This window comes from Schistocerca americana, chromosome 5, assembly GCF_021461395.2.
Source record: "Schistocerca americana isolate TAMUIC-IGC-003095 chromosome 5, iqSchAmer2.1, whole genome shotgun sequence".
Taxonomy (NCBI): Eukaryota; Metazoa; Arthropoda; class Insecta; order Orthoptera; family Acrididae; genus Schistocerca; species Schistocerca americana.
Genome location: NC_060123.1, coordinates 567002267 through 567014882, shown reverse-complemented (window position 1 = coordinate 567014882; position 12616 = coordinate 567002267). Strand labels below are relative to the sequence as shown.

At 40.5% G+C, this 12616-nt stretch overlaps 1 protein-coding gene across 1 annotated transcript in view; it reads right to left on the bottom strand.

The window, feature by feature from the left end:
- The window catches only part of LOC124615809 (dedicator of cytokinesis protein 9), a 343132-nt gene that overhangs the window by 260169 nt on the left and 70347 nt on the right, over positions 1–12616 (bottom strand). The window contains exon 8 of the mRNA XM_047143949.1: positions 1839–2014. Within this exon, the coding sequence (XP_046999905.1) occupies positions 1839–2014 (176 nt within the window). The remainder of the gene's footprint in view (positions 1–1838; positions 2015–12616) is intronic.

Below are 12616 nucleotides of genomic sequence, written 5' to 3'. Positions count from 1 at the left end.
GTCACAGACATTCTGCCTTGTGTGCTTTTGGCCCCTTTACACTTTCCATAAAATGCTTCACTAATCTGCCCTTCCCCCTTCTATTCAGGTGCAGACCATAATTTGTATATCCCCATCCCCAACCGTAGCAACATGTGCAACACAGATATATGACTTGGTTCAAAGCAATCCATTCAGCTCTTTGTTTCCTCAGCTGACAGCTGTGTTAACTCAGGGCTGATCATGGCACTGCAAAATCTCCACAAACCCATACAAGTGTGAACTGTTGCTGCTCCTATTTTCTCCAGATCATCTTTAAGACTACCTAAGTAGCCAGATAGACTGTTTCCCACTCCTCCCTCTATAAGTACCTGAGCTTTGTCATCCAAATCTCTGCACAAAACCCCTGTGTTCTGTGTCACCTGGGTAAGGTTACCACCAGGTTTCACAATGTTTGTGACCTCATATTATACACTTATCTTTTCCCATAGCATCTGGCCTACATCTTCCCTTGACTGCCAACTCACAATATGACTTTTTCCTTTCTACTTGGCTTTTCTATGGACCTATTTTGCTCAAAAACTGGTTGAGGCTCTTCTCTATTTCAAGTAACAGGTCAAACTGATAACAGGAATATGAAATATGATAGCCAATGTTTACTCCTTCTGCATACTACTTGTTACCTTTTCCCAGGGCCCACTGTCGCTTTTCCCAAAAATGCAAACACCCCGAAATATTCACTGAATGTAAGTTTTAGATCGCAGAATACACAAAACAAATGAAACTAAAAAAAAGCATGATTTTTAACTACAATATTAAAAGACATTATTTGAAAATTATGAAAAGCACTGTAAAATCAAACGATGGAAATGCCAGGTAGGAATATCAACACTGTAGGAAAGACAGATAGCTACTTACCATAAGGAGCACACATTAATTTGCAGCCAGGCACAGTTAAAAGCTTTCAGCCGAGATGCTTGAGTTGGCGATTGTAGGTGCACGAGGTGTGCTTGCTAGTTTGTATGAATGGTGTGTGTGTTTCTCATTTGTTGATGAATGCTGCGACCAAAAGCTTTATGTAAGTGTCTTTTAATTGTGCCTGTCAACTTAATGTGTGCTCCTTATGGTAAGTAGCAATCTGTCTTTTCCTACTTTGTTGAAAAGCATTGTAAGGTACCCAAAACATAGCATTCCACACTGTTGGTGGTGTCAGAGCACTTAGAGAATGCAAACCAACAACCACAACTGACTACTGCCAAGGTGTGAGGAGTCCAACCCTACGATTTTAGACGTATTTTTTATATGCATACTTAATGATTGTATTTGTAGCATAATACATGAACATTATACGGTATTATTTTTCACCTTCTAAGTAAGTTACAGATGAAAATGGATTGGAGTGGTATCACATTCCTTAGGTCTACTTCAAATAAGTTAGCTGGCAGTTGGTAAGGGTATTTAAAAGCAATGAAAAAAAGCCAGATAGGGTAATTGTACACAAGCAACATAACTTACACAGTATTTTTGTGTTTTTTACATGGTTATAGATCCCAGAGGATATCCTCATACGGGATTTGCAGAAAATGGGTTACTTGTCTATATTAGCACGAATGTCATGTCTTAGACAGATCCCATAAACAATAAACAAAATGGTGAGAATAATGGCTGTTAATTTTATTAAAGCCTCAGACTCCTAGAAATAAAGACATATTATGTTATTAGTACATGTTAAAACGTTCACTGAAAAAGCATGTACCAGTAACACTTGTGAGCTAAAGGTCTTTGTTAAACAATTTCAAGCTTATGAGTAGTTATCAAATGGTCTTTCGTAAATACAAAGAAAATTTAAATAGCCTCACCAATATGTGTGGATAAATACTAAATAATCGACGCCTATTTTCTTTTCTAGCCAATGATATGGATACATCAGTTTCACGAGAATATTTTATCAGTTGAGGGTTCATACTCTGCTCCAGCCCTTTTAGTGTACCATACATTTGAACTGGTTGTGGAGAAGGAGGCTGAGCATTATTTGCTGCAACAAAATAAACATTTACTGATTTAAGTTTCTTTCTACAATAACAGTACAATTTTTCTGTAAAGCTGTAACACATGATAAGGCTTCTTAAATATGACAAACCACAGTATATGGCACACATCTACAGGTAAGAAACATACTTCATGTCAAAGAACTTCACCAGGAAATGGTGCAACAATGTGTAAAACTAGCCACTTCATGAAAGACTGTAAACAATATTTGATGGACCATATGTACATGATTGAGTACTGGGTGACAAAAAGAGGATGTAAGTGGTATGCATGAAAATATATTATGTCATGTAGCGTTTTATTAGTTCACAGACTCACTTGCTGGCTTCCATAAAAACACTATTTATGTTGGATAAAATAAAGTTAAAAATTTTCCCCAGTACCTTAAGATATAACTCAAGACAGAAAAACACCACAATCATGAACACAAGGATGAATATATCCATTGCGTTATAGATGAGAGAGAATTTCAAAGTCTGGGCATAAATGATAATTAACTGACATAAACAAATAAATTAAATATGGAAGACAGATGAAGATAGCAGGCAAATAAAAGACTACAAGATATAAGGGAAGATGGAACTAAAGAAAGTAAGATATGTGGCAAAGGCGCTCCCATGCAAGAGCCAAAGCATCGAGAACGTTTTCTAAATAATTTGAAAAAATATGAACACAGAGGGAAGCTAATTAACATTAATAAGTACCTTCCACGATCCTAAATGGGCTCAGTCACATAACAAAAATAAAACAGAATAAACATATAGTATAAGAATTTACTTCATTTTACAAGTCTTAATAATGGGTGAGGAAAGAGGCAGGCACTAGCCATGGTCTATTAGTGGGAACTAGCCTCGGATTCTTCTGAAATAATTTGGGAAAACCACTGAAGCAAAAATCAGGGTAGCTGGATCAGGTGAACAAGCCAGAAGCCCCCTACAGTTAATCCAAAACATTACCAATTTACTATTTCAGAGGCTTGTACTTTTTATATCAAGTGTCACGATGCATTTCAATGGCCATGCCATCTTCATCAAGTGGATTATGAAGTTTTGAAATTGAAAAAACTACTTGTGGCATACACATATTCCATCTACGTGGCAAACAGTATTATCGAAGGAAGGTTATGTTTCATCTTGCACTGGTGAAGTGATGATCTGCATTATTGAAAAGGGTTGTAGACATTTCTATCTGTATGTAGAAGCTGTATTTACTGTGTATATGGAATAATACTTCTTGCTGTACGCATCTATAGTGCACCACACGTGTTGTCTCTACAAATTTCAAACTCTAATTTTTGCAAGTGTTACACTGAAAAATAAAAACTATCACAAAGGCTCTAAGCATTGGCGAGAGATACATCAAAGACAGTGAGACATATTACTATTTGGGAATTCTTAGTTCTAAGTAACAATACAGTAGCATGGAATTAATGATTTAATTATTTCTGTTTTAAAACAAAAATGAAACTGTGATTAAAATCAGTGACATGGATTTTCAGATTTTGACAGGTTTATATTACTGCGTCATATACCTCAAAATAATTAAAAGCATTATTCCTTTGCAAATTACAAGTAGAAGTGTACAACATAAACACTGTTTACAGTTTGCAGATATATTTGAGAAAACTATAAACAGGTTGGTTGAGATGGATTGAATTTTTTCCTTTAGCCATTTTGGTCCAATCTTCTTGCTGTGTACAAATATATCAAGCTCTTCAAACAGGCTCATCTTATGGTCGTATTTAATTTATGCAGTATTTGCAAGTTAATGTTTATGTTTTCATATTTGTGTCCTGTGTATTTGATGTGTCCTTTAAACTGGACATTAAAGTTATGTCCAGTTGTCCTTTATATGGAACAAGACATTTAATATGAACACCAATATTGGGTTCGAGCAGATCTCAGCATTGCTCTTAATACTGTGGGGTAAGCTGTGGCATAACTTATTGTTAGTGGAAAAGCTGTTACAATACTGTACTATTTAAAGGTGTAGGCAATTTCTCAAAAAATGTTTCATAAATACAGGATACCTACAGTGAGCATTTTATTTGGTTTATTATTATTTTTCTATTTTCTTCACCTCTCTTTCGCACTTCATCGGATAAATTGTCTATATGTGAAGGGAGTTATCCATCATCTGCAGCTATTTGTGCAATGGTTCCCATTTCTCTGTGTTGTTTTTCCATCACTTAGTGGAGTTTTTGTTTCCTTTGTGTATCACTGATCTGTATGCTGCTACCATATGAGAACTGGGCTGGTATGATAAGTGATGTGTACTATGAAAACGTACAGCAAGTGTGACTTCCAGTTATGTCCTCCAGTTATGAAGTAAATATGGCTTTTACATACAGTCAGAAATGTTTGTAAAACCTTCCAATTCTGTAAACTGGCATTACTGTTTCTTCACGACTGCAAGACAATATGTAACCATCTTTCCAAATCGCTGTCTGCCAAATAGATAAGACACATGCATGTCACAAGTAAATTCCATGATCTATATTAATTAATTCCATGTGGCTCAATGGCCTGGTGCAAGTATTTCTATTGGATGCCACTACGGCTACTTGAGTGTCCCTAACCCACACCAGTTATCCAACTGGGGAAAGCAGTCATCCAGTTTAACATGGAATCTGAACCAGATACTGTTTCTGCTGTAAAAAGTCTTAATCCACATGAAGATAATGGTATGACTATTGAAAAGTGCAGTGGTGTCTAAAATTGAACTAAAATCAAAGTGACTGAAGGAGTACACTTATAATTTTTTTGTGCAAGCCAGAATCCTCTTTACATAAACAGCTTCTGTGTGTTCCAATACATTACTACTGTAACACAAACAAATAAGCCTAAAGTAACAACAACAATTTAGCCTAATGTACTCATATGTGAACACTACTGCTTTGCTACATTAATTTCAATAAAATTCATTCCCATAAGAGAATTAAACGAATCGTAAGTATTCTTGCAGGGAACAGAAGGTGTCTGCCACAAAAACTTGTGGTTTGTCACAAACAAGCTCTGGGCATCAGTTAAGGGTGTGCTCACAATGTGAAGATCAAGGCTGTCTTGTTTCCATTGACTGGATGCTGCTGTTCATTAAACTTGTGTTCACAGCAAAAAACCTCATAAGCAAATACTTTACGAATCCTTGGCTTGCTAATAAAGGCCTGCACGAGCTTTGTGAATTAACACCGAGTATGGCCAAAATGGCTCGTCTTATGCTAAAAATATTCTTTCTGTCTGGACTGAGTTGCTCCTGTCCGTGTCATGTCAAGGGATGAAATAATGTGAAACAAAAAACTTCCTATGTATCACTGGTACTGATGATGGACAACATTCTAACTGTTAAGGCAGATGTGTGTGTTCCCCTTCCACAGGACATCCTGAATAAGTGCCTTCCCCGAAGCTTGCTATCCACCTTCAGTCCCAAAAATGGTAAAAAAGATAAATTTTAGTGTGAATACAGAACTGTGCTTAAGAAATGGAATACATTCTGTTTTGGCACAGTTAATAATCAGTCTACTAGTTGTGAAGCAAGAGTTTCTTTCCAGTATATAATTTGCTATATTGTTCAGCCAGTGAACTGAAAAAAGAGCTATACACCTGTCTACTAGGACTGAAGGCAAATCATTAAGTATATCACAAAAGCAGCAGCTCTGGTATGGAACACTGCTGAACATCCCATGTTATAATATCACAGTCAGATGTTCCTGACAGCCATGAACTAATTTGCTCAGTTTCACAAAATCCTGTAAAAAAATTTCAGTCTTCTTGCTACATCAAGTTAGAGCAAAATCTCACATTTTCAGTGATTGCCTTCACCACTCTCATCAGGAATAACTGACTGACATTATTGCTGCTAAATGTAAATCCTTTAGGAGTAAAGGAGACCACTCACTAAAAGCAGAAGGGTTATCAACCAGCATAAAAAAGACTGAAAACTTGCTAGCTTTAGAGAGAACACACACACACACACACACACACACACACACACACACACACACACACACGTACCCCTACATAGTATCTACTGGATGCACAATTCCAGGAGTGCAGTGTGGTATGTGGACTAGTGTGGGTGGAGGTTGTGACAGGTAATATGGTAAAGGGAGAAAGAGGCGGGAAGCAAGAAGACAGTTTGTGGGTGGGTAGCAGGCGGCTTGAGGGGAGGCAGCTGGTTTGCTAGCTAGAATTGTGGGAAGGAGGGACAGCAGATGCACAGGCCAGGCATGTGATGCACAGGTGTTCGAGCTGATGAGGAATAGTGCACAATGAATGTAATGGGGAGTGATGAATTGGGAGGAGGTGATTATATAGTGGAAGGGGAAACTGTTGGATACAAGGCATAAAACAGTGGAAGGGGAAACTGTTGGGTGCAAGGCTTGGCGACGGTCGGTTAAAAGAGAATGAGGCTACGATGGTTCCAGGAGCAAAGGATGTATTGCAAGGATAGCTCCCATCTGCATAGTTCAGAAAGGCAGGTAGCTGAGGGATTGATCCAGATGACTTATGGTGGTGGAGCAGCCACTGAAATTGAGCATGTTATGTTCAGCTGTATGACGTGCCACCGGATGGTCTATTTTGTTCTTGGACACATTTTGGCAATTGCTGTTCATTTTGGCAGCCAACTGGCTGATTATCATACTAACATAAAAAGCTGTGCTGTGACTGCTGAGTTGGTATATGACATGGTTGGTTTCACTAATAGCCTGGCCTCTTATGGATTAGAATAATCCTGTGACAGGGATACAATCTCTGTGGCAAGGGATGAGCAGGGTGAGGTGCATACCGATGGACTGGGATGTTGTGCAAGTTGGGTGGGAGACAGAGCACTAATTCAGGAGAGGTGAGAAGGATCTTTAGTAGGATGTCCCTCATTTCAGGACACAATTATAGATAATCAAAGCCCTGATGAAGGATATGGTTCAGATGTTCCAGTCCAGAGCGATACTCAGTGACGAAGGGGCACTCTTTTGCAAATGATTCTTGGTGTGTGTGTGTGTGTGTGTGTGTGTGTGTGTGTGTGTGTGTGTGTGAGAGAGAGAGAGAGAGAGAGAGAGAGTGAGAGAGAGTGAGAGAGAGAGAGAGAGAGAGAGAGGGAGAGAGGATATGGCACAGGAAATCTGTCTGCACACTAGGTTTGGCAGGTACATCTACATCTACATCTACACTCGGCAAGCCACCTGACGGTGTGTGGCGGAGGGTACCTTCAGTACCTCTATCGGTTCTCCCTTCTATTCCAGTCTCGTATTGTTCGTGGAAAGAAGGATTGTCGGTATGCTTCTGTGTGGGCTCTAATCTCTCTGATTTTATCCTCATGGTCTCTTCGCGAGATATAAGTAGGAGGGAGCAATATACTGCTTGACTCTTCGGTGAAGGTATGTTCTCGAAACTTTGACAAAAGCCCGTACCGAGCTACTGAGCGTCTCTCCTGCAGAGTCTTCCACTGGAGTTTGTCTATCATCTCCGTAACGCTTTCACGATTACTAAATGATCCTCTAACGAAGTGCGCTGCTCTCCGTTAGATCTTCTCTATCTCTTCTATCAACCCTATCTGGTACGGATCCCACACTGCTGAGCAGTATTCAAGCAGTGGGCGAACAAGCGTACTGTAACCTACCTCCTTTGTTTTCGGATTGCATATCCTTAGGATTCTTCCAATGAATCTCAGTCTGGCATCTGCTTTACCGACGATCAACATTATATGATCATTCCATTTTAAATCACTCCTAATGCGTACTCCCAGATAATTTATGGTATTAACTGCTTCCAGTTGCTGACCTGCTATTTTGTAGCTAAATGATAAAGGATCTATCTTTCTGTGTATTCGCAGCACATTACACTTGTCTACATTGAGATTCAATTGCCATTCCCTACACCATGCGTCAATTCGCTGCAGATCCTCCTGCATTTCAGTACAATTTTCCATTGTTACAACCTCTCGATACACCACAGCATCATCTGCAAAAAGCCTCAGTGAACTTCCGATGCCATCCACCAGGTCATTAATGTATATTGTGAATAGCAACAGTCCTATGACACTCCCCTGCGGCACACCTGTAATCACTCTTACTTCGGAAGACTTCTCTCCATTGAGAATAACATGCTACGTCCTGTTATCTAGGAACTCCTCAATCCAATCACACAATTGGTCTGATAGTCCATATGCTCTTACTTTGTTCATTAAACGACTGTGGGGAACTGTATCGAACGCCTTGCGGAAGTCAAGAAACACGGCATCTACCTGTGAACCCGTGTCTATGGCCCTCTGAATCTCGTGGACGAATAACGCGAGCTGGATTTCACATGACCGACTTTTTCGAAACCCATGCTGATTCCTGCAGAGTAGATTTCTAGTCTCCAGAAAAGTCATCATACTCGAACACAATATGTGTTCCAAAATTCTACAACTGATCGACGTTAGAGATATAGGTCTATAGTTCTGCACATCTGTTCGACGTCCCTTCTTGAAAATGGGGATGACCTGTGCCCTTTTCCAATCCTTTGGAACGCTACGCTCTTCTAGAGACCTACGGTACACCGCTGCAACAAGGGGGGTAAGTTCCTTCGCGTACTCTGTGTAAAATTGAACTGGTATCCCATCAGGTCCAGAGGCCTTTCCTCTTTTGAGCGATTTTAATTGTTTCTCTATCCCTCTGTCGTCTATTTCGATATCTACGATTTTGTCATCTGTGCGACAATCTAGAGAAGGAACTACAGTGCAATCTTCCTCTGTGAAACAACTTTGGAAAAAGACATTTAGTACTTCGGCCTTTAGTCTGTCATCCTCTGTTTCAGTACCATTTTGGTCACAGAGTGTCTGGACATTTTGTTTTGATCCACCTACCACTTTGACATAAGACCAAAATTTCTTAGGATTTTCTGCCAAGTCAGTACATAGAACTTTACTTTCGAATTCATTGAACGCCTCTCGCATAGCCCTCCTCACACTACATTTCGCTTCGCGTAATTTTTGTTTGTCTGCAAGGCTTTGGCTATGTTTATGTTTGCTGTGAAGTTCCCTTTGCTTCCGCAGCAGTTTTCTAACTCGGTTGTTGTACCACGGTGGCTCTTTTCCATCTCATACGATCTTGCTTGGCACATACTCATCTAACGCATAATGTACGACGGTTTTGAACTTTGTCCACTGATCCTCAACACTATCTGTACTTGAGACAAAACTTTTGTGTTGAGCTGTCAGGTACTCTGTAATCTGCTTTTTGTCACTTTTGCTAAACAGAAAAATCTTCCTACCTTTTTTAATATTTCTATTTACGGCTGAAATCATCGATGCCGTAACCGCTTTGTGATCATTGATTCCCTGTTCTGCGTTAACTGTTTCAAATAGTTCAGGTCTGTTTGTCACCAGAAGGTCTAATATGTTATCGCCACGAGTCGGTTCCCTGTTTAGTTGCTCAAGGTAGTTTTCAGATAAAGCACTTTAAAAAAATTTCACTGGATTCTTTGTCCCTGCCACCCGTTATGAACGTCTGAGTCTCCCAGTCTATAACCGGCAAATTAAAATCTCCACCCAGAACTATAACATGATGGGGAAATCTACACGAAATATTTGCCAAACTATCCTTCAGGTGCTCAGCCACAACAGCTGCTGAGCCAGGGGGCCTATAGAGACATCCAATTACCATGTCTGAGCCTGCTTTAACCGTGACCTTCACCCAAATCATTTCACATTTCAGATCTCCGTCAATTTCCTTCGATACTATTGCACTTCTTATCGCTATAAACACGCCTCCCCCTTCACTGTTCAGCCTGTCTCTGCGGTATACATTCCAATCTGAGTTTAGGATTTCATTACTGTTTACGTCTGGTTTCAGCCAACTTTCTGTCCCTAGTACTATATGGGCGTTGTGACCGTTTATTAATGAGAGCAGTTCTGGGACCTTTCTATAGACACTCCTGCAGTTTACTATTAGCACATTAACATTGTTATTCCCTGTTGCATTTTGCCTACTCCTACCTTGCCGCGTCTCAGGAGGCGTCTTGTCGGGCCTAGGGAGGGGATTCTCTAACCTAAAAAACCCCCATGTGCACTCCACACGTACTCCGCTACCCTCGTAGCCGCTTCCGGCATGTAGTGCACGCCTGACCTATACAGGGGGACCCTACACTTCTCCACCCGATAGTGGAGGTCGAGAAATTTGCACCCCAGATCTCCGCAGAATCGTCTGAGCCTCTGGTTTAAGCCTGCCTGCCTGTGAAAGCCTTCGTGAGATCTTCAGCATATTGGGCAAGGGAATTCTTGTCACTACAGATACATTGTCCACAGCTGCCCAAACAGTATGTGACTGATTTTTTGGTGCGGAGGGGGACGACAGCTGTCAAAATGAGTGGACACATCACAGGCGGAGGTCAATATCCAATGCTGGGACAAGCAAGACCATGTGAAGCAGGTGGGTGAGAAAGTACTGAGGTTGTGAAGAAATGAGGATAGGGTGTATTGCTTTTGAATCCAGATTATGAAGATATCACAATGAACCTCAGCCAGACACAGTATTTGGGAGTTTGGGAGGCTAGGAAGGCTCCCTCTATATGGCCCATGAAAATGTTGGTTAGTAGAGTGTCCATGGTTGTGCCACACATTTGTTTATATATCTTCTACTCAAAACAAGAAGTAGTTGTGCATCATGATACAGTTGGTAAGGTGTATGAGGAAAGTGGTAGTGGGTTTGTAATCTAAACATTGGGAAAGGTAGTATTCGACAGCGGAAAGGCCATGGGCATGAGGGATGTTGGTGTATAGGAAGGTGACATTAACAGTGACGAGTAGGGACCTAGGAGGTAAAGGGGTGGGAATGGTAGAGAGTCGGTGAAGGAAGTGGTCAGTATCTTTGATGTGAGAGGCTAGGTTTTGCCAACTGGTTGGATATGTTGCTAAGAAAAGCAGAAATTCAGTACGAGCACAATAATAGCTACAATGGAGCATCCAGCTTTTACGTAGAGGAGTCAGCTGGCAGAAGCCAGCCCTCCCTCTCACATTCCTAGCCAGCAAACACTCGCTGCCCCCTAAAAGCAGATAGCTATCTACCTCAAAGCTCTCTTTCTGTCTCCCACCTTTTTCTTCCACTACCCAACCCATCTGACACAACCCCCACCTCTCCCTAGTCCACCTGCCGAACTGTACTCCTGGGATTGTGCATTCAGTCATAACTATGTAGGAGCACAAGTGTGTGTATCCATGTGTGTGTGTGTGTGTGTGTGTGTGTGTGTGTGTGTGTGTGTTTGTGTGTGTTTTCTAGCTCAAGAGAGGATTTCCCACGAAATCCTAAAATATTTACGTTCTACCAGAACTTTCCTGCTATAATTATAACTGCTGTAGAGAGAGCTTTATATAGCAAATAACTGGTCTGTTATAGAATAACTTACATCAACATGATATCATGTTGCCAGAGATAAAGTCCACATCTGGGATGTTAGTGGCACTGTGACTTCCACTGGAATGTGAATAATTCAGCAAATTTTTCCGTCATCTTTTAATGTTGAGAGCCGGCTACCATGCATGATTAAGATCATTTCCACAGTCCCAATTAACATACTATCACTCTTTTGAACTCTGTAGCCTCCTTGATGATGGAGTCCCACTAGCTTGATTCACGAACTTGATTTTCATTCTATTAAATATAAGTTATATTTATTTGAGAAGCAAAGTTGCTACTCACCATATAGTGGAGATGCTGAGTCATGATAGGCACAACACAAAGATTCACACAATTATAGCTTTCGGCCATCAAGGCCTTTGTCAGCAGTAGACACATGCACACGCACACGCACACAATCTGCAGTCTCAAAGAACTGAAACCACATTGGCAGTGTGGTTTCAGTTCTCTGAGACTGCAGACGTGTGTGCAAGTTGTGTTTGTGTAAGTGTGTGTGTGTGTGTGTGTGTGTGTGTGTGTGTCTACTGCTGACAAAGGCCTCCATGGCTGAAAGCTATAACTGTGTGAATCTTTTTCTTGTGCCTGTCGTGACTCAGCATCTCCGCTATATGGTGAGTGGCAACTTTCTTTCTCTGGTATTGTTACATTCCATCCTGGATTTTCCATTGTTTGAGTTATATTTATTTGTGAGACTACACTCAGTAACATCTGATTTTTCTAAATTACAATTTTTAATGGGCCATGGTGTGTTCCACACAACATTAAGGAATTGTATGGATTGACCAGTCAATATGTCATTGAACTGGCAGCATCTCTTATCTCATTTTCAGTAAGAAAACAGGTATTATGCCTTTTCTGCCAAGTACCCTAACTATTTTGATACGTGTAGCCTCAAAAAAAGGGAAGGGGCTACATTCACTGAGTTGCTTGTAACCCAGTGGGAAGCAGTTACATCTGTCAGCTGTTTCTGGTGAAGCTGATGGAGATTACTACTGAAAGCTTAAGTTTTTACTGTAAGTGGCAAGGGGACCAAGAAAATTTTATAAAAGCCTGTTGCCATGAGATACTTCATTGTCACTTTGTAATAGGTGAATGGCAAGGCTGGGTCCAAGGCCATTTGAACAGCTTCTGTGACATGTGAGGCAGAAAAGAAATGCATGTCATGTTCAGGAATAATATTGCAACATGCGAAACCCA